Source organism: Aquarana catesbeiana, linkage group LG02, assembly GCF_042186555.1.
Source record: "Aquarana catesbeiana isolate 2022-GZ linkage group LG02, ASM4218655v1, whole genome shotgun sequence".
Classification (NCBI taxonomy): Eukaryota; Metazoa; Chordata; class Amphibia; order Anura; family Ranidae; genus Aquarana; species Aquarana catesbeiana.
Window position 1 is genome coordinate 658,664,599 of NC_133325.1, and position 23,727 is coordinate 658,688,325.

The window sequence follows — 23,727 nt, forward strand, 5'->3', positions numbered from 1 at the left end:
GATCCATAAAATGTAGAACATTTCATAGGTGGTATTTAGCTTACACACAAAGAGAAACCAATATACAAATTGGTCATTTGAAACTTAAAAGTTATCCAAGTTTCACTGAAAAAACTCTCTATATGCATCTGCAAACAGTAACTCATATAAAGTAGGGACAAGCCTGTTATTACTTTCACCAGTCTGGTGAGGCCCTGAGACAGCCAAAAAATAGTTTTCCCAGATGTGTCCAGTTATCTGGGGGAGCCCCAATGTGGCCAAAAAGTGACAGTAACAGTGTTCCGTAATCAGAAGTTCAAGTAGTATTTGGATGCTTATCAATTGGATTTTCCTGGTACTAAGCAAAGGTTAATCATGAAGATAAAAAAAAGGTAGGCCTGCTCCAGAATCCCCTCACAGAAATCATAAGAGCTGGAGAAGACCCAACTAGAATAAAGTTAGTAATGTAAATGAGACACTGTCAAACTCTCCAGTACACTACTTTTAAGGAGATACTACCAGGTCAGCTGGTATTACAAACAGTCCCAGAGAAGCAATCAAGCGCCACAACTGGGGAATAGTTTATAGGTGGAATTAAACTCACACATTCAATGTAATAGGTATGTATTTTGGTCTTCAGAACTTAACAGTAGTTAGCCAAACACAAGGAAATGGTCATTTGGTGGTCAAATGTGTTGTCAGCCCAGAAGGCAAGCGGGAAGTCCAGGGTCTGTATGATGACAAATAGCCCCCAAGGGGTTTGGTGTCCCAAAGCCCCTCCCTGGAAACAGGAAAAAGAACATTAGGACAAATGGGTATATCTGTCATAGCATTCCACAACTGTAGGACAATGCCCAAGTAGATGGTTGAGATCTTCAACTCAGAAACAGAACTTTTACCCCCTTGTGGACTTGACTTGGGTCTGAGCATGGAGCTCCAGATGTTGAGGGCGTATGCAGAAAGATGTTCTCTTTGCTTAATGTTTTCTCTCATAGGGGTCTCAAATGACTGGATGGATAGCATGGCTTGGATAATTTTACTGTGCTACAATTGATGTCCGGTTCAGGTAACATATGTGAGGATTCAAGTTTAGCTTTGGTGTCCTCCGTGTTGCTGACAGAGTGATTCTGGTCCTGGCAGTTGAAGTTCAGTTTAGGTGGAAATCCTCATTTATATTTAATCTGTTGGGTTACCAATACAAAATTATAAGGCTTCATGTGCCTGTGTTTCTCCATAGTGATCAGGGTCAGGTTTGCCCTTGAAAACAAAGTCAGGTTTATTGCAGGCTGCTTGCAGTAGGGTCTCCTTAGTATGGTAAAAGTGAATCTAATGATGATGTCTCATGAGAGGCCAATGAATGCAGTCATATGACAAGCAATCAATGAGGGTGAAGGGTGTCCGTTCCTGAAACAGCTGTGGCTGTGGAGGTGAGATCCACAACTGATTCTCAAAGTCCACCAGGCACAATAAGGCTTGAGCTAGTTCCCCCTTGAGGTCTGTGAGAGCCTGTTCGTGATTTACAATCACTGTAGCTGCAGCATCCGTTTTGTCCTCCAGTATATTCGTATAGTTTCACAATTTCCTTATTTCCCATGTCAGGTGAGAAGCCAGTTTGTTAGATGCTGTCATAAGGTCTGTCTGCAGCATTGATTTAAATCTTGCAAGGACGTCAGCAGAGCAGAGTGCAGGGGTCCGTTGTTCCATTGAAGAGTCCACAAAACTCTGTCAGAAACCATGAATCAGACTGAGACAGAAGTACAGTTAAATCACACTTGTTTAATAATAAAAGTAAATAAAACAAACGTAGTCAAAACATAGCCAAAGTTCGGTAACCGAAATGGATAGTCAGACAAGCTAGGAATCAGCGTAGTGGAACAGCAATCAGGATCTGGAGCCAGAAGGAACGTCAGCCAAGCAAGTCTTTAACAAGCACGCAGGAAAGAAACTCTGTGATATTGATCAGGCGAAGGCAGAGATCATCTGGGCTGGACGGCTTAAGTAAGCAGGACTGACGAGCAGGATATCATCAAAAGGTGAGTCACTGTGGAGAGATAGGAGCTGACAATTAACCAGCTGATCGGCCAGCTCAGAGAAGGAAGGGCTGAGCCCAACCCTGACAGTACCCCCTCCTCAATGACCCCTCCCCCTCAGAGGACCATCAGGCTTGAGGGGAAAACGTCTATAGAAATCATAGAGGATGACAGGGGCATGCACGTCCGAGGATGAGACCCAACAGCTACATCGGGACTGCACCCTTTCCACTGCACCAGGTACTGTATGCACCCACGGAACCTACGGGAGTGAACAATGGACTTTACTTCATACTCCTCATGGTTCTCAACCTGTACAGGGTGAGGACGTGGCACCGAGGTGGTAAAGCGGTTGCAGACCAAAGGTTTTAATAAAGAGACATGGAATACATTTGAGATACTCATATTAGAAGGATGGTCTAAAGCACAAGCCATTGGGTTAATCCTGCGGAGAATACGGAAAGGCCCAATAAACCGAGGTGCCAACTTAAGCGAAGGAACACGGAGTCTGAGGTTGTGAGACGACAGCCAGACTCTGTCCCCAACCTGGTAGGAAGGCGCAGGCAGGCATCTGCGGTCAGCATGGAGTCTGTACTTATCATTGGCATGTCGCAAAGCCTCTTGGACTTGTGCCCAAGTGGAACGAAGACCACGGAGATGTTCCTCTAACATAGGAATGCTTTGCGGAACAAATGAGTCAGGCAACATGGAAGGTTGGAAACCATAGTTCGCCATAAACAGGGACAATCGGGAAGCAGAATTCAAGGCACTATTGTGAGCAAACTCCGCTCAAGGTAAGAGGTCTGACCAGTTGTTATGATGGTCAGAAATATAGCAATGTAGGAACTGCTCCAAGGACTGGTTGGCTTGTTCTGCAGCCCCATTAGACCCTCTGCGGGTGATACGCAGAGGAGAGGGCAAGCTGACAGAACCAGCACCCACACTAACTACCCCTGTCCGAGGCAATCACTGTGGGTAGCCCATGTAAGCAAAAGATCTCCCTAGCTAAAATGGAAGCCAGTTCCTTAGATGTGGGCAACAGTGGAATACAATGAGACATTTTCGAGAACCGGTCAACCACCATAAGGATAACTGTGTTGCCCTGGGAGTTGGGTAACTCCACAATGAAATCCATAGGACAGATGGGTCCAAGGCCTCTCTCCATTGGGTATGGGTTGTAGGAGATCCACTGGAAGGTGCCTTGGAGTCTTACTCTGAACACACACAGAACAAGCAGCTACGAAGGCAGCTACATCAGCACGTAGGCTAGGCCACCAGAATTGTTGAGAAATGGGCCAAAAGGGTTGATTCCTCGCAGGTTGGCCAGCAGCCTTGGGAGAATGGCAAGTCTGGAGCACAGCAGTGCGGAGACTCTCAGGGACAAGGCAGCGGTCACAAGGTTTCTCAGTAGGAGCATGGACTTGAGCGGCAAGAATTTTGTCACCCAAAGGGGAAGTGAGACTGGTGCGAACCGTAGCCAAAACACGATCAGGAGGAATCACAGAAACCGGAACCGACTCCATCTTGGAAGTGGAGGAAAACTGTTGCGACAAAGCGTCAGCCCTTACGTTCTTAGTACCGGGTAAGAATGAGTCAATATAACTGAAACTTGACAAGAAAAGAGCCCATCGCTCCCTTCTGGGAGAGAGGCATTTAGCCTCAGACAAGAATGTGAGATTCTTATGGTCAGTAAGAATGAGAACCGGCACAGTGGTACCTTCAAGGAGATGCCTCCATTCCTTTAGGGCTAAAATGATCGCTAGGGATGAGCTTCGTGTTCGAGTCGAACCCATGTTCGACTCGAACATCGTCTGTTCGCCGAATTGCGAACGATATGGGCAGTTCGCACCAAATTCGTGTGGCGCGTACCCGGCCCATAATTCACTGCGGCACCGCAGTGCATTGCTGGCTGACGATTGGCCAAGCATGCACTATGACCCGCATGCTTGGCCAATCACAGCGCCGTCTGAACAGAGAGCCGTAATTGGCCAAAGCCAAGGAGGCTTTGGCCAATTATGGCTCAGGGGATTTAGTACATGCCCCACACTATATAAGGCCGCCTGCACGGCCACCCTGTGTAGTATGTGTTCCGGTGTTGAGAGAGAGAGATAGACAGACAGAGAGACAGTGTCATTTGATTTAAGTTAGATAGATTAGGCAGGACAGTCAGTGAGTTAGCTGCACTTACAGTGTATTGTGTATAAATATATGCATCCCAGGAGTTGTGTATATATATATATATATATATATATATATATATATATATATATACACACTGTATTCAGTTTAGCTAGATCCGTTCCTGTTATCTTGCTACTGACAGGCAGGCTTGCGTTGTTACAGTATTTACAGCTACCTGAAGAAAATTGCTGGTGTTCTTTTGATCCTATTAGTACCACAGTCAGGCAGCTAGACTATTTACAGTTAGTGTAGTGCGTCCTCCTCAGAGTGTTCAGTGAAAGCTACAAGTTAGTTTAGTGAGACCTCTGCACACTGTTCAGCTAAAGCTACAAGTTAGTGTAGTGCGTCCTCTGAACAGTGTTCAGCTAAAGCTACAAGTTAGTGTAGTGCACAGTGTTCAGCTAAAGCTACATGTTAGGGTAGTGCGTCCTCCTCACAGTGTTCAGCTAAAGCTACAAGTTAGTGTAGTGCACAGTGTTCAGCTAAAGCTACATGCTACAGGTTAGGGTAGTGCGTCATCCTCACAGTGTTCAGCTAAAACTACAAGTTAGTGTAGTGCGTCCTCCTCACAGTGTTCAGCTAAAACTACAAGTTAGTGTAGTGTGACCTCTGCACAGTGTTCATCTAAAGCTACAAGTTAGTGTAGTGCGTCCTCCTCACAGTGTTCAGCTAAAACTACAAGTTAGTGTAGTGCGACCTCTGCACAGTGTTCAGCTAAAGCTACCTGTAGAAGGTTGGTGGTGTTTTCCTGATCCTATCAATACCGCAGGCAGCTAAATAAGCTACAAGTTAGGTTTTTGCGAGCTCTGCACAGTGTTCAGCTAAAGCTACCTGTAGAAGGTTGGTGGTGTTCGCATACTACAGGCAGGCAGTTGATTTTGCTAGCTGCAGTATCAGTATAGCTCTCTCTCTCATATATATATATATATATATATATATATATATATATATATATATATATCCCAGCTTAGTGCAGCTACAGGCCATTAGTATGTCTGGAAGGCCAACAAGGAGAGGCAGACAGTCACAAGCCAATAAAAGAGGGCAAGCAGCCTGTGTCTAGAGGTAACAGTGCTGGTCGTGGAGACGGTGCATCCTCATCAGCACGTGGCCGTGGGACACGCTTGGCCTTTTTTTCAGCAGCTGGCCGTGTTGAGCTGCAACATGTGGAAGACTTGGTCGAGTGGATGACCAAGCCGTCCTCATCCTCCTCATCCTCTCTCACTAATGCTCACGGTACTTTGTCTGGCAAAGCAGCTGCCAACGCGGCCTCTTCCCTCGGCTCAATGGCATCAGTGACTCCTTCCCTAGCCCCACCATGTCCTCCTGAGGAGTCCCTTGAACTGTTTGACCACAGTGTTGGGTACATGCTCCAGGAGGATGCCCAGCGTTTAGAAGGCTCTGATGATGATACTGAGCTAGATGAAGACAGTAACGTGAGCACGGACAGAGGGGGTGCCCAAGAAGGACAGCAATCTGGCAGTCGTGCTGCCCCTGCTGCAGCATACTGCCAGGTTTGCTCCAGTGATGAGGGAGGGGATGATGAGGTCACTGACTCAACGTGGGTGCCTGATAGGAGAGAGGAGGAGGAGGCACATCACCAACGAGGCAGGATGCCCTCCAGGGGCCAGCCTAAGGGCAGCACACTGACTGCATCACACCGCAAAGCTCTGCATGTGCAGGGCACTGCTGTCTCTGCGCGTTATTCTAAAAGTTCTTTGGTGTGGGCCTTTTTTGAGACAAGTGCATCAGATCGCACCACTGCTATTTTCAACCATATGACTCAAGCCAAAACATCTCCAGCTTGGGCACCACATGCATGACCAGACATATGTTGATCTGACATGCAGTTCGTTGGCAAGCGTATCTAAAAGACCCACACCAAAGAACAAAGAGGACCTCTTCTTGCTCCTCATCAGCTGAGATCTCCAACCCCACTATACCTTCAGTCCTCTCTGAGACCTGCACTGAGAGGAATGAAGGTGTAGAATTAGGTGTGTCACAGCCAAGTACTTGTGGGCAATCTGCTTTCGGTACACCGACGTCAGATTGTACCAGGCAAATTTCCCTGCCCCAGCTGCTGCACCGCCGAAAGAAGTTCGCTCCCAGCCATCCACATGCCCAGCGGTTCAATGCTAGCTTGGCAAAATTGCTAGCACTTCAACTGCTACCTTTTCAGTTGGTAGACTCTGCCCCCTTCCGTGAGTTTGTGGAATGTGCGGTTCCTCAGTGGCAGGTACCCAAACGCCACTTGCAATGTCTTGGCCTCACTGGACAGGGCGGTCAGGTGCATATTACCGCTGACTCATGGTCCAGCAGGCATGGACAGGGACATTGCCTAAGTTTCACAGCACGTTGGGTAACTCTGCTGGCAGCTGGGAAGGATGCAGGACAAGGTGCAGTAGTGTTGGAGGTTGTTCCGCCACCACGCCTCCAAAATGCCACTAATGATTGTGACACACCTCTCTCCTCCACCCCCTCCTCCTCTTCTTCCTCCATGGCCTCTTCCTGTGCTTTGTCCTTGGAACCAGCGGTGCTCCGTAGGCATTCAAGGGGCTACGCAAGTACGCAGGCCAAAAGATGCCATGTGGTGCTTGAGCTGGTGTGCTTGGGGGACAGGAGCCACACTAGGGCAGAGGTTCTGTCAGCTCTGCAGGGGCAGGTTCAGAGGTGGTTGACGCCACGCCAACTTAAGGCAGGAATGGTGGTTTGCGACAATGGCACCAACCTCCTCTCCGCCCTCCGACAGGGACAACTGACCCATGTGCCCTGTTTGGCTCACGTCCTTAACTTGGTGGCGCAGTGATTCTTGGGCAGGTACCCGGGCTTACAGGATGTCCTGAGGCAGACCAGGAAAGTCTGTGTGCATTTCCGCCGGTCATATAATGCCAGTGCTCGGCTGGCAGACCTCCAAAAGGAGTTTAACCTGCCCAAGAACCGCCTAATCTGTGACATGCCCACCAGGTGGAACTCAACGTTGGCCATGCTGCAACGGCTGCACACGCAGCAGAGGGCCATCAATGAGTACCTGTGCGACTATGGCACCAGGACAGGGTCAGGGGAGCTTGTTTTTTTTTCCCCACGCCAGTGGGCCATGATAAGGGATGCATGCACTGTCCTGTCACCATTTGAGGTGGCCACGAGAATGGTGAGCAGTGACAGTGCATGCATCAGTGACACTGTCCCCCCTGTCCACCTGTTGGAGCACACGCTGCGTGGAATAATGGACAGGGCACTTGAGGCAGAACAGAGGCAGGAAGAGAAGGACTTCCTTAGCTCTCAAGGCCCCCTTTATCCAGACAGTGTTCCTGCGTGCCCGCCGATCACACAGGAAGAGGACAAGGAGGAGGAAGAGGAGGAGGATTGTGTCAGTATGGAGGTGGAGCCTGGCACTCAGCATCAGCAGCAGTCTTTAAGGGATCAGTCCCAAGAAACACATGGACTTGTATGTGGCTGGGAGGAGGTGGCTGCGGACCATTTCGTCCTTAGTGACCCAGAGGACTCCGGACCGAATGCCTCAGTAAACCTACGCTGCGTGGCCTCCCTGATCCTGCAAAGCCTGCGTAAGGATCCTCGTATTCATGGTATCAAGGAGAAGGACCAATACTGGCTGGCAACCCTCCTTGATCCACGTTACAAGGGTAAGGTTGCGGACCTTATCTTGCCATCGCAGAGGGAGCAGAGGATGAAACTTCTTCGGGAGGCCTTGCAGAAAGGTCTGTCCAACACGTTGTCAGAGACTGGGAGGTTACAAACTCCTGTTTCTGGACAATGTGTTGCTGAGGCTTCGGTCAGTCAAAGAAGGAACGGTGGAGAAGGTGGCCGTCTGACCGATGCGTTCAGACAATTTTTTTAGTCCGCAGCCCCAAGGTATGATCGGTTCCAGCAACCATCACCAGCGTCTGTTTTACATGGTGCAGGAATACCTAGGGGCAAGATCTGACTTGGACACCTTTCCCACCGAAAATCCTCTGGGTTACTGGGTCTTAAGGATGGATCACTGGCCAGAGCTTGCACAGTATGCATTTGAGCTACTGGCCTGTCCTGCATCCAGCGTTCTTTCGGAACGCACATTCAGTGCTGCTGGAGGCTTTGTAACCGATCACAGGGTGCATCTGTCCACCAACTCGGTCGATCTACTGACCTTCATAAAAATGAATCAGTCTTGTATCACCACCAGCTACCAAGCACCTGATGCTGATGTAATCGAATAATTTTTTTTGAAATGTCAGATCCCTTCAAAGACTGCCTATGCTGATGCTGAGTGACTATCCTGTTATGCTGAGTAATTATCCTCTTCCTCCTCAATGATCATGCTGATAGCTTGTAAGAACATTTTTGGTTCTGGGCACCGCCACCAGTGCCTAAGGCCCAATTTTTAAGCCCCTGTTTAACAAGGGCATGTAATTACAATTTTTGATGCAATTCTTTGCAGCAGGGCTTGTTCCTGCATTCCAACTAGAGTATCTGTGAGGGGTTGCAGTGTTGTGGCACCAGCACCAGTGCCTAAGGCCCAATTTTTCAGCCCCTGTTTAACAGGGGCGTGTAATTACAATTTTTGTTGCAATTCTTTTTCAGCAGGGCTCGTTCCTGCGTTCCAACTAGAGTATCTGTGAGGGGTTGCAGTGTTGTGGCACCAGCACCAGTGCCTAAGGCCCAATTTTTCAGCCCCTGTTCAACAGGGGCATGTAATTACAATTCTTGATTGAATATTTCACAGCAGGGCCTGTTCCAGCGCCCACCAAGAGTAACTGTGAGGACTTACAGTGTTGTGGCACCAGCACCACCACCATCACCAAAGGCCCAATTTTTCTGGCCCTGTTCAACAGGGGCATGTAATTACAATTCTTGATCTAATATTTCACAGCAGGGCCCTGTGAGGGCTTACAGTGTTGAGGCCACAACAACACCTAAGGCCCAAATTTCTGCTGAATATATAGGGCAGGCCCCTACTTTCAAATATCCAACTTACAAACGACTCCTACTTGCAAACGGAATGAGACAACAGGAAGTGAGATGAAATCTACCCCATAGGAAGGGAAATTCTCTCCTGTCATTGGGACAAAAAGTGAGGTGAAATCTTCTGAAGAGGAGCACAGACAGCAAAACAAATGTCACAGGGGTGATAACCCTTCCCTATGTTTTCCAAAAAGCTTAAAAACAGATTTTTTGGCTGGAGCTACACTTTAAAAATGTACCAGTTCAAAATTACAAACAGATTCTACTTAACAACAAACCTACAGTCCCTGTCTTGTTTGCACCGCCTGTATACTGCTGTTCAGAGTATATAGGGCCTGGTGGCCCCACGCCTTTCCGTTTTTTAATTTAGGTGCGGGGTTCCCCTTAATATCCATACAGGACCCAAAGGGCCTGGTAATGGACTGGAGGGTACCCATGCCGTTTGTCTCACTGATTTTCATCCATATTGCCAGGACCCGACATTACATTAAAGCCGCAAGCAGTTTTAAATGACTTTTTTTCCTTTAAAAATGTCATTTTGTGCAGGGACTGTTCTAATCACAGGAAACACGCGCCACTTTACAGGCATACTATAGACACCCCCCAGGTACGATATTTAAAGGAATATTATACTTTTTTTTTTTACTTTAAACATCATTAAAATCACTGCTCCTGAAAAAACTGCCGTTTTTAAAAGTTTTTTTTGCATTGATACATGTCCCCTGGGGCAGGACCCGGGTCCCCAAACCCTTTTTAGGACAATACCATGAAAATTAGCCTTTAAAATGAAAACTTTTGATTTTGAACGTTCGAGTCCCATAGACGTCAATGGGGTTCTAACGTTCGAGCGAATTTTCGGTCCGTTCGCAGGTTCTGGTGCGAACTGAACCAGGGGGTTGTTCGGCTCATCCCTAATGATCGCTAACAACTCTCTGTCCCCAATCTCATAATGTCACTCCGCAGGTGACAATTTCTTGCAAAAAGTAGCCACACGGATGTATAGTGCTCTCAGAGGTAGGACGTTGAGACAGAAGGGTGCCAACTCCAGTCTCTGAAGCATCAACATCAAGGATAAAGGGTAACGTAGGATCAGGATGTGCCAACACAGGAGCAGAAACAAAGGTATCCTCTCAAAGGCCTTAACGGAGTCTGGAGACCAACTCTGTGAGTTACCGTCCTTTCTGGTCATATCAGTAAGGGGTTTGATCAGGGACAATAAGTTACGAATAAAACTTCTTATAATAATTGGCAAAGCCAAGAAAACATTGCAGAGGACATATACCTACAGGTCGGGGTCACTGTAGGACTGCTGAAAGTTTCTCTGGGTCCATCAAAAACCAGCAGTGGAAATTACATAACCCAGGAATTTAACCTGTTCACGATGGAACTCGCACTTCTCCAACTTACAATAAAGATTGTTTTCTCTCAACTTCCGAAGCACAAGACAGACATCTGTGTGGTGGCTCTCTAGGGACTTGGAAAATATGAGGATATCGTTGAGATAAACCACCACACATAGCTGCAACAAATCTTGGAGGACATCGTTAATAAATTCCTGGAAAACTGCCGGAGCGTTGTAAAGGCCAAATGGCATTACGAGGTACTCCGAATGGCCTGTTCTGGTATTAAATGCAGTTTCCATTCGTTGCCCTCCTTAATCCTCACAAGATTGTATGCCCCTCTCAAATCAAGCTTTGTGAAAACCGTTGCTCCCTTGAGGCATTCAAATAATTCCGTAATCAATAGAATTGGATAAGCATTCTTAATTGTGAGACGATTGAGACCCCTATAATCAATACAAGGTCTCAGTTCACCACTCTTCTTCTTCACAAAGAACAAACCAGCACCGCCAGGAGATGAGGATTTGCGGATGAAACCTCAAGAAAGTGCATCTGCAACATACTCCTCTATGGTCCTATCCTCCGAGACTGACAAAGGGTAAACCCGGCCACGAGGGGGTATGAAGGTCAATTGCGCAATCATACAACCGGTGTGGAGGCAAACTACCGGCTTGGCCTTTGTCAAAGACATCGCTAAAATCACGGTACTGCTCTGATAGAGAGGAGAGTGAAGAGGTGCACAGGTCCTTAGCCACCTAAGAGCATGTCTTACTGCATTGTGGCTACCAGGAGAGAACCTCAGCACAAAGCCAATCGAAAGAGGGGTTGTGCCTCTGTAACCAAGGATAACCAATAACCAGCAGAAATTTAGGTGAAGAAATGAATTATTTTATGATGAAGAGCCCCTACGCCCATGGACAATGGAGCAGTCTCATGAGTCGCATAGGCAGGCTGTAGAGGTCTCCCATCAAGAGCCTCAATGGCAAGTGGAGTGGCAAGCAGCTGCAGCGGAATCGAGTGCTTCGATACAAAGGCAGCATCAATGAACAGGCCTGCAACCCCAGGGTCGATTAGAGCCTGTATCTCAACGGGCAACTCAGCCCAAGAAAGGGTAGCCAGAACCGGGGGCTTATCCTGGGGATGAAACAACGCCACCTAAGGTCTGTCTGTGACAGGACCTCAAGGTTCGGGAGGTTCCCTGAACCGGTAGGACAAGACTTCAAAAATTGACCTGCCTGGCCACAATAAAGGCACAATGTCTACCTCCTCCTAAGAGCTCTCTCATCCGCAGAGAGACGCGGAAGCCCAAGTGCATGGGTCACCTTCACTATCCGACTCAGTTCCAGGAGGCATGGGAGGGGAGGGGAGGGAGGGAAGGGTGGGACTGCAAAGCTCGAAGACAAATGTACAGGAGGCTTCCGCAAGAGCTCCTTAAAAGAGAGCCTTTCTCTGAACCTGGAGTCAATGAGGATGGCAAATGCGATCAACTTCTCCAGCTCAGTGGGTATATCTCTGGCTGCTATCTCATCTTTGATGGTATCCGAGAGACCATGAGAAAAAGCAGCCACAAGGGCCTCATTGTTCCAAGCAACCTCTGCTGCCAGAGTACGGACTTCAATGGCGTAATCGACAACAGTTCTCGTACTCTGATGGACATGTGTCATATACCAGATAAGACCAGAACTGTGTGGACTGCAACAGAGTGAACCAGACATAAATAGGTGAAAGTAAGTTTATTAAGGTAAATGCATATACATGTGAACACACCACCAATACAGAGTGAACAAACCAACCAAACAGTGATAATACACAACCAGCATATGTAGCAAAAGGGCGTACCAGAATCATAGTCAAGGCAGGCCAGGGTCAAAGACAGGAGATCAGTATCTGGGAAGGGAAACAAACAGGACAAGAGAGGATGGATGGATCACAGGAGTGACGGGTCAGGTACAAGGCTCAGGGTACAGGGTTCAGGTAACAGACAGGAAACAGGATTAACAGGTTCCAGGAATCAGGCTTCAGGTCCAGGAATCAGGATCAGAGTAACAGGATGCAGGTCAGGGCTCAAGGACAATACCAGGGCAACATGAGTGTGCACCTGCCGGGTATTTATACTGCAGCTGCTAATTAAGGTCAGGTGACACCTGTCTGCAGAGGGGAATACCTGCTCCATACTGCCAGGATTCCTCCGCTGGTGGACGCCAGTACTGCGGCCCAAAGGTGACAGAATACCAACAGGAATAAGCTCTTCTGACAGCTCCAAACTGCCAGGAGACACCTGCTGGTGGAACTCAGTACTGCATGCCAAATGATCAATATTACCAGCGGAGAAGACCTTTCCTGACAGTACCCCCCCTCGAAGGAGCGATCTCCGGACGCTCCAACTAGCCGTTGCTGGGGAAAGTCCATGGGGTCCACCCGGACAGCAGGCACCTCAAGCTGGGCAGCAAGCAGTGGCACATCAGGCTGGGCAGCGGGCAGGAACACATCAGGCTGGGCAGCGGGCAGGAACACATCAGGCTGGGCAGCGGGCAGGAACACACCAGGCTGGGCAGCGGGCAGGAACACACCAGGCTGGGCAGCGGGCAGGAACACACCAGGCTGGGCTGCAGGCAGGAACACACCAGGCTGGGCTGCGGGCAAAAACACCACAGGCTGGGCAGCGGGCAGGAACACACCAGGCTGGGCAGCGGGCAGGAACACACCAGGCTGGGCAGCGGGCAGGAACACACCAGGCTGGGCAGCGGGCAGGAACACACCAGGCTGGGCAGCGGGCAGGAACACACCAGGCTGGGCTGCGGGCAGGAACACACCAGGCTGGGCTGCGGACAGGAACACACCAGGCTGGGCAGCGGACAGGAACACACCAGGCTGGGCAGCGGACAGGAATACTTCAAGCTAGGCAGCAGGCACTTCAAGCTGGGCAGCGGGCACTTCAAGCTGGGCAGCGGGCACTTCAAGCTGGGCAGCGGGCACTTCAAGCTGGGCAGCGGGCACTTCAAGCTGGGCAGCGGGCACTTCAAGCTGGGCAGCGGGCACTTCAAGCTGGGCAGCGGGCACTTCAAGCTGGGCAGCGGGCACTTCAAGCTGGGCAGCGGGCACTTCAAGCTGGGCAGCGGGCACTTCAAGCTGGAGAGCGGGCTCATCAGGCTGGAGAGCGGGCTCATCAGGCTGGAGAGCGGGCTCATCAGGCTGGAGAGCGGGCTCATCAGGCTGGAGAGCGGGGACATCAGGCTGGAAAGTAGGCACTGGCCCCTCTGGCTGGAACACTGGCCCCTCTGGCTGGAACACTGGCCCCTCTGGCTGGAACACTGGCCCCTCTGGCTGGAACACTGGCCCCTCTGGCTGGAACACTGGCCCCTCTGGCTGGAACACTGGCCCCTCTGGCTGGAACACTGGCCCCTCTGGCTGGAACACTGGCCCCTCTGGCTGGAACACTGGCCCCTCTGGCTGGAACACTGGCCCCTCTGGCTGGAACACTGGCCCCTCTGGCTGGAACACTGGCCCCTCCGGCTGGAACACTGGCCCCTCCGGCTGGAACACTGGCCCCTCCGGCTGGAATTCTGGCGCTTCAGGCTGGAAGGCGGGTACCAGGACATCAGGCGGGAAAGCGGACATCAGGACATCGAACTGGATATGAGGCACTGAGACGTCAGACTGGATAGCAAGCACTGGGACGTCAAACTGGGTAGCAAGCACTGGGACGTCAGACTGGATTGGATTAGCTGGTGCGGAGACAGGTTGGGTTACTGGCAGGATCGTCTTGGTCGGAAAAAACTTTCATTTTTTCTTTGGCTTAGCCACTGAAGCTCTGTAGATGAGGGGTGCAGCAGACTGGAAAGGAGGATTGGGATATGGTAGATGAGAGGTAACAGTAGCTGGGGGAAGTTCCTGTGGGTTTGTAGGCAGCTGAGAAGAGGCAGGTGGGTTGAATGCAAGATAGGTACAGGGAGCAGAGACTGGATATGAGTTTTTGGTTGGCAGCAGCGTATACTGAGCTGCAACTGAGGTCGACATGGGTGATGGGGAAACATACATTTGGGTAGGCTGGTGTTTGGTGGCAGAGGTGGTTTTTTGGCTGGAGCTGCTTACACCATGTCAGACCATGCTGAAAGTATAGGTTGTACAAACTGTGCTTTTAAATCTCCCTGTCTAACAAAAGACTGAGCAGGCACAATGCACTCAGCAATCACCTGTGGGGAGCAGGCTGAGTAGTGCTCACAAAAATCGGCTGGATCATCTTCAAAAAGCCATACTAGGGATACAACCTGATTCATATCAAAAGGAGGAGTAAAATCATCACGGCCCTCTGGAATACAGGGCAGGGCCAGCTCAGTACATATCTTGATCAAAGGCTGCACCTCCCCAAACATTATATAACCCTGATCGACCAGGGAGTGAGCCAAACATATAGTTGCAAACAACTGGTCACTAGACCATCCTTTCAAAGCCTGGCAGCAATAATCACCACTTTCAGATGCCAGCAGAGAAAAATAAATAACCTCATCGGCATTCATGTTTGCAACCGAACTGAATCAAAATGGTTCCCCTCTGCAGCCACTTCCGGTCAGGGATGGCCCTGGTATTCTGTCATATACCAGATAAGACCAGAACTGTGTGGACTGCAACAGAGTGAACCAGACATAAATAGGTGAAAGTAAGTTTATTAAGGTAAATGCATATACATGTGAACACACCAAAAATACAACGTGAACAAACCAAACAACCAAACAGTGATAATACACAACAAGCATATGTAGCAAAAGGGAGTACCAGAATCGTAGTCAAGCCAGGCCAGGGTCATAAACAGGAGATCAGTAGCTGGGAAGGGAAACAAACAGGACAAGAGAGGATGGATGGATCACAGGAGGGACGGGTCAGGTACAAGGCTCAGGGTCCATAATTCAGGTAACAGACAGGAAACAGGATCAACAGGTTTCAGGAATCAGGCTTCAGGAATCAGGATCAGAGTAACAGGAGGCAAGTCAGGGCTCAAGGACAATACCAGGGCAACACGAGTGTGCACATGCCGGGTATTTATACTGCAGCTGCTAATTAAGGTCAGGTGACATCTGTCTGCAGAGGGGAATACCTGCTCCATACTGCCAGGATTCCTCCACTGGTGGACGCCAGTACTGCGGCCCAAAGGTGACAGAATACCAGCAGGAAAAAGCTCTTCTGACAGCTCCAAACTGCCGGGAGACACCTGCTGGTGGACCTCATTATTGCACGCCAAATGATCAATATTACCAGCAGAGGAGACCTTTCCTGACAACATGAGGCACTTGGCAGCAGAAGCGGAGCGTGTGGGAATGTCAAATACCCTTTTAAAAGAAGCCACAAACTCGTAACTCAGGACAATGGGTTTTTGCGTCTCCCATAGAGGGTTTGCCCAGGCCAAGGCTCTCTCAGAAAGCAAAGATATCTCTAAACCTACTTTGCATCTGTCCGTGGGAAACACCTGGGGCAGCATCTCAAAGTATATCTCAACCTGGTTGAGAAACTCTCTGCATAGAAATGGATCGCCCCCAAATCACTGGGGAAGCGGAGTGGAACCAGACACACCTCTTATAGAGGTAATACTCGAGGCGGGTGCCTGCACAGAGACTGGAGCAGCAGCAGGGACGGCCTGCAACACGGGTTGTACGGGAGCAGCCACAGTGGGAGATCCAGGTGAGCCGTGAGACTCAGGAGCATCTGTAACGTCATGGCAAACTGATCCATGCGGTGATCCTGCTCATTCAATCTGGAAAAAATATTACCAACAATTGAGTGCATCTTCTAAATTCATGGCCTTCGCCTACTGTCAGAAACCATGAATCTGACCGAGACAGAAGTACAGTTAACCGGTACAGTTTACAGGTAACCGAAACGGATAGTCAGACAAGCCAGAAAGTCAGGAATCAGCGTAGTGGAACAGCAAGCAGGATCTGGAGCCAGAAGGAACGTCAGCCAAGCAAGTCTTTAACAGGCATGCAGGAGAGAAACTCTGTGATGTTGACCAGTCGAAGGCAGAGATCATCTGGGCTGGACGGCTTAAGTAAGCAGGACTGACCAGCAGGATATCATCAACAGGTGAGTCACTGTGGAGAGATATGAGCTGGCAATTAACCAACAGCTGAGCGGCCAGCTCAAAGAAGGAAGGGCTGAGCAAAGCACTGACACTCTCAGCATCAGAGAATGGTTCCAGATTCAAAATTGAGGCTGGGGTTTCCAGTATGTTGCTCGAGAGGTAGGCCCATCTTGAGATGGTCTGGCAATCTTGGAGCTGGACCCACACACCACTGGAGTTCTTTTCCCTACCGTGAGCCCAGGGTGATCTGTAGCCATGTGTAAGAGGCTGTGGGAGGTTAAGAGCTCTCCAAGTGACTAAAACAATTGCAGATATGCATGGGGGTTGAGAAGCAAGATAACCAAGCCGCCATATTCCTTTGCTTTGGAGAACCCCCCTTCCAGCTAACATTTGTTTAAAGCCCGACTCTGGGTTCTGTACTACCCACTCCCACAGAAGCCCTGCTATGAGTATGTTATGCATTCTACTTTACCTGACTTTTTATGTGTTTTCTGGCAAGTCATGTAATGCGCTGGGCCCTCTTTGGTTATCTCTCAGGGATGGGCAGTCCTGGTATAACATCAACGTTGTGCTCTACATCAACACACTGAGTGCAGAATGCCATATTTAAGGGGTGGGGCCACAAGCCCTGAACTCACAATTATTCAAGTTGTGTGACACTAAGCAACATTCAATGTAGAAGACTTATCCTGGCAATGAAGAGGTGTTGTGGGAGACAGCCTAGAGACTGCTGTGCTAAAGCATACCCAAACCTAAGAACAAAAAAGTAATATATTGCAGCGTATCGGTTCTTAGTTTTGGTGGCTGCGTTTCTTTTTTTTTTTTTTTGTCTTTTCTTTGACCCAGTGATCTGGCCAGCAGCGCACCTCTTGTCTTAGGGTGGTTACGTTCTCTCCTCCACTGTATCTACAGAGGAGCAGTGTAGCCTCACTTGGACAGCAGCAATTTTAATCTGTGATTAGTTAATCTAATAGACAGAGCTTATTTCACAATTAGTAAACAAACATTTTACAATTGTAAACAGAATGCATTATTATACACTTTTTCACTATCATTATACACTTCTTCACTAGTTAATTGCACTTTATATACGAATTGTGAAATACAGGGTAAGCCCTGTGTATTAGATTAATTAAATACCGAAACACGCATTGTGTTGTATACAGCAGCTGACAGAATTGGTTAACCACTTCAGCCCCGGAGGATTTTACCCCCTTCCTGACCAGAGCACTTTTTGCAATTCGGCACTGCGTCGCTTTAACTGACAATTGCGTGGTCGTACGATGTTGTACCCAAACAAAATTGGCGTCCTTTTTTTCCCACAATAGAGCTTTCTTTTGGTGGTATTTGATCGCTTCTGCGGTTTTTAGATTTCTTGCACTATAAACAAAAAAAGAGCGACAATTTTGAAAAAATTCAATATTTTTTACTTTTTGCTATCATACAGTGGGGACGGAAAGTATTCAGACCCCCTTAAATTTTTCACTCTTTGTTATATTGCAGCCATTCGCTAAAATCAATTTAGTTCATTTTTTTCCTCATTAATGTACACACAGCACCCCATATTGACAGAAAAACACAGAATTGTTGACATTTTTGCAGATTTATTAAAAAAGAAAAACTGAAATATCACATGATCCTAAGTATTCAGACCCTTTGCTGTGACACTCATATTTAACTCAGGTGCTGTCCATTTCTTCTGATCATCCTTGAGATGGTTCTACACCTTCATTTGAGTCCAGCTGTGTATGATTATACTGACTGAACTTGATTAGGAAAGCCACACACCTGTCTATACAAGACCTTACAGCTCACAGTGCATGTCAGAGCAAATGAGAATCATGAGGTCAAAGGAACTGCCCGAAGAGCTCAGAGACAGAATTGTGGCAAGGCACATATCTGGCCAAGATTACAAAAAATTCTGCTGCACTTAAGGTTCCTAATAGCACAGTGGCCTCCATAATCCTTAAATGTTAGATGTTTGGGATGACCAGAACCCTTCCTAGAGCTGGCCGTCCAGCCAAACTGAGCTATCGGGGAGAAGAGCCTTGGTGAGAGAGGTAAAGAAGAACCCAAAGATCACTGTGGCTGAGCTCCAGAGATGCAGTCGGGAGATGGGAGAAAGTTGTAGAAAGTCAAACATCACTGCAGCCCTCCACCAGTCGGGGCTTTATGGCAGAGTGGCCCGACGGAAGCCTCTCCTCAGTGCAAGACACATGAAAGCCCGCATGGAGTTTGCTAAAAAAACACCTGAAGGACTCCAAGATGGTGAGAAATAAGATTCTTTGGTCTGATGGGACCAGGATAGAAATTTTTGGCCTTAATTTTAGGCGGTATGTGTGGAGAAAACCAGGCACTGCTCATCACCTGTCCAATACAGTCCCAACAGTGAAGCATGGTGGTCGCAGCATCATGCTGTGGGGGTGTTTTTCAGCTGCAGGGACAGGACGACTGGTTGCAATCGAGGGAAAGATGAATGCGGCCAAGTACAGGGATATCCTGGATGAAAACCTTCTCCAGAATGCTCAGGACCTCAGACTGGGCCGAAGGTTTACCTTCCAACAAGACAATGATCCTAAGCACACAGCTAAAATAACGAAGGAGTGGCTTCACAACAACTCCGTGACTGTTCTTGAATGGCCCAGCCAGAGCCCTGACTTAAACCCAATTGAGCATCTCTGGAGAGACCTAAAAATGGCTGTCCACCAACGTTTACCATCCAACCTGACAGAACTGAAGAAGATCTGCAAGGAGGAATGGCAGAGGATCCCCAAATCCAGGTGTAAAAAACTTGTTGCATCTTTCCCAAAAAGACTCATGGCTGTATTAGATCAAAAGGGTGCTTCTACTAAATACTGAGCAAAGGGTCTGAATACTTAGGACCATGTGATATTTCAGTTTTTCTTTTTTAATAAATCTGCAAAAATGTCAACAATTCTGTGTTTTTATGTCAATATGGGGTGCAGTGTGTACATTAATGAGAAAAAAAAATGAACTTAAATGATTTTAGCAAATGGCTGCAATATAACAAAGAGTGAAAAATGTAAGGGGGTCTGAATACTTTCCGTCCCCACTGTAAATATCCCCCAAAAATATATATAAAAACTATTTTTTTCCTCAGTTTAGGCTGATATGTATTCTTCTACATATTTTTGGTAAAAAAAAAAAATCGCGATATGCGTCTATTGATTGGTTTGCGCAAAATTAATTGTGCAGCTCTAATTCTAGTAGACCGTGGCAATGCATATTGGTTCACTACCTGTACAGGCTGTTTATGCCTTTAGGCACACGTTCCAACTAACTGACTGCCCTTTTAAAGGGCACTTGACCATAAAGTCTAGCTGCCCATTGTAGTGTTTATTTTAAATTTGTGGGTGTGGCCCTAATTGTGTTTCTTCATCTCCTGGTTCTGAATAACCTAAAACTGACCAAATTCTGCCTTTCCTAACATTTGCTTTAAAAGTTTACTCTGATCTTGATTTACATTCACTGCCTTGTCTCATCAACATGTCTTTCTACACCTTTGCACCATCTCGCTGATTCACCCTTTCCCTGAACTATGACTACCCAGTGTCTTTCCCTTTAATTCTACTTAAGTCATCTTGGGTTGAGCTCCCTTTGCATGCCCTCGTGTCAGTTATTCTCTTAACCACTGTTGGTATACAGTCACTATACAATTGTCAAAGTTAAAAAATGTGTGGCTTAAGGGGTACCCAGGTACTGGAATATGCACATGAAAAAATACCAGAAATGAGGCTACAAAAGGTATATTTAAAACAGTAAACTATCTAGGGGGCTCCAGGGCATCAGAATTTGTTTCTGTGGACTCTAGATTGTTGATTTTGCCCTATAATTAAATTGGAAACAGTATCCCTTGAGGTTTTTAAACAATGAAACTTAGCACTCCAGAGCATTGGCACACGAACACTAGAGAACTTCAAAGTATAAGTACCACAGTGGACAACTATTATGAAAAACACAGAAATGTTGTAGAACTCTGATCACAATTTCAATCAGCCCCCAAAATAACATGAGAAAGGTAATACAAACTACAACCAAAAAGTTTCTATTCATGCACAGCTCTAAATCTTTTCGTTAATTTGAAAAATGACTTATTTATAAAGAATCTGAAATCTGGGACTTATATTAAAGAGTTTTCTGGAATAGGTAGAACGTTCAAAGAGCATAAGTTTGAAGTTTTTGCTTTCAATGCTGAATTCCTGTGTTTCTTTTATATCCTGCTGCAGTTCACAAAATTCATGCTGAGAAAAGCTATTTAGTGTTTTCCTCTACGGTTAATAGGAATGAATCCTGTGTGAGAGGATTTTTTTTTTATGTTCCACAGAAAAAAAATTGATGGGGTCATGTCAACGCTAAGACTGTGGCATGAAAGAGGACAAATGCAAAATACTGACAGTAACTGTCCTGGTTTCCAAAGTTGAATACTAACAATGTTCATGAAAGATGCAAAAGGTCTTTTTGGTTGTATTATTTGTCTTTGCTATTATACTTTTCTTTTTATTGGCAGTATATTATATAAAACTATCTGAAAATAGGTAGAGCTGAAAAATGTCCTACATCAATGTCCTTTGATGCACTTTTTTAGCAAACTCTCTGATTTTGAACAGTTCTCTCTAGATCATAAATCCTATTCGTTAGCCAACCAAAAATATTCATATTTACTATAGAAGGGGATAGAGAAATATTAGTCTTAGTTCACAAAGATGGATTTTATTTTAACTCTGTTCATTATAATATACAGTATATAGCAGGTAAAATAAGTATTAAACACATCACTATTTTTCTAAGTAAATATATTTCTAAAGATGCTATTGATATGAAATTTTCACCACAGGTCGGTAACAACCCATGCAATTAATACAAAGAGACCAAAACAAATAAGTTCAGAAATTAAGTTATATGTAATAAAATGGAATGACACGGGGAAAAAGTATTGAACACACTAAGAAAGGGAGGTGCAAAAAGGCATTGAAAGACAGGACACCAGCTAAAATATATCAGTAATTAGAAAGCAATCCTGCCCTTTGTCAGTGCAAATTATTATTAGCTGGTTCAGTCTCTGATGGCCTATAAAAAGGTGTCTCATTACCAAGGTGTCACACAAGAAACATCTCATGATGGGTAAAAGCAAAGAGCTCTCTCAAGACCTTTGTCTTGCAAAACATACTGACAGCATTGGTTGGAGAAGGATTTCTAAACTTCTGAATGTTCCAGTGAGCACTGTTGGGTCCATAATCCAGAAGTAGAAAGAACATAATTTTACCATAAACCAGCCACGACCAGGTGCTCCTCACAAGATTTTTGACAGAGAAGTGAAAAGAATTATCAGAAGAGTTGTTCAAGAGCCAAGGACCACTTGTGGAGAGCTTTAGAAAGACCTGGAATTAGCAGGTACAATTGTTTCAAAGAAATGAATAGGTAATGCACCCAAGCGCCAGACTTCATTGCTGAAGAAAAAGCACGTTGAAGCTTGTTTAAAGTTTGCTGCACAACATTTAGACAAGCCTGTGAAATACTGTGAGAATATAGTCTGGTCAGATGAGACCAAAAGTGAACACTTTGGATGCCATAATACACACCATGTTTGGAGGTCAAATGGCACTGCACATCACCCCAAAACACCATACCAACAGTAAAGTTTGGAGGTGGTAACATCATAGTTTGGGGCTGTTTTTCAGCATACAGTACTGACAAACTTCATGTCATTGAAGAGAGGATGAATGGAAAATGTACTTATTTCACCCGCTGTAATCATAACTTTCTCCCAAAAAAGGACACTTACAAATATAACTTTTATATGTTGAATTCACTTCTTTTTCACTTCATATGTACGTTTAATTGTTGAAAACCATATTTTCTCATATATCATTATTTTATCACCATCTTGACCAACTCATATTTCAGCTCACTGGAATCATTTGTCTAAACATGTAACTATGCTTTGCCCATGCAGGGCAAAGCAATAAGTTCATTGTAATGCACCCCTTCCCTGCAGCACATACTTGCCATTATTTTGCTTTGCCACGGCTCTGACGGGGCACTAGAAGCAAGGAAATTAAGCTCTACATCAGGGATATGCAATTAGTGGACCTCCAGCTGTTGCAGAACTACAAGTCCCGTGAGGCACTGATAGCCACAAGCATGACACCTCGAGGCAGAGGCATGATGGGACTTGTAGTTTTGCAACAGCTGGAGGTCCGCTAATTGCATATCCCTGCTCTATATGACCTCAGAATTGCTCTAGTCATAGGTTACACAGATTTAATGACTCTCTGCATGTGACAACACTGTACCATGAGAACAGGAGGGAGTCACAAGCTTCTCGATACCCAGAAGTACTGGCTATTTTTTTCCAACCTTGACAACCTACTAGAGCAGTGGAACAGTAAAGGAAAGGCAGGTATGTGCTTCTGGGTAAGAGTGCATTTAAGGATAAACTCAAAAATGTAAAAAAAAACAAACAAAAAAATCTCCTATAGTTCCCCCCTCCCTAGATTCCTCAGTACAGTAAACTGTGACACATTCCAGTCCTCCTGCACTCTTTGCAGCCAGGCCAGTAAAAATGTAGTACCAGGCTTCCTGCGCACTAATGTCCCATAGACTTCAGGCATACTTGCACTGAGGAAACAACATCCTACTTAAATCTTCAGGTCATAAGTGAGCAACCATGAGCAGCACAGTTAGATTGTAGCTGTTGAAGGAGTAAAGTAAAAAAAAATGCATGGGTAGGGGGGCATAGAATTGACTGGTGGTAATGCGGGAAATCTTCTTTAAATTTCTTGACTTTTCTTTAAATTTGTGAACTTGGCCTGTAAAGCAAACAACGGTACAGCTAGCATTATTCTGATGTGCTATAACTATGGTTGCCACCTCATCCCTTTAAACCCGAACACATATTAATTACACAGGTTCTGTGGCTGATTAAGGTGGTAATTAAACTCACTTGGTGCCTTATCTGCATTTAATTAGCCTCAGAACCTGTGTAATTCAAAGGTGTTCGGGTTTAAAGGGATGAGGTGGCAACTCTGGCTATAACCCACGTGACAATCATTTGGAAGTAGACTTTTAAAGTCAAAACAACTTATTTTCAATATCTACGAAAGCATGTTTAGAAGCTTATATTGCAACAGTAAATCTTCATGAG

General features: G+C 46.5%; 1 protein-coding gene across 1 annotated transcript in view; it reads right to left on the reverse strand.

Annotated features, from left to right (window-relative positions):
* Window positions 1–622: 622 nt before the first annotated feature.
* LOC141127652 (uncharacterized) overlaps window positions 623–23,727 on the reverse strand; it is a 30,640-nt gene continuing 7,535 nt past the window's right edge. The window contains 1 exon segment of the mRNA XM_073614355.1: window positions 623–760. Within this exon segment, the coding sequence (XP_073470456.1) occupies window positions 623–760 (138 nt within the window).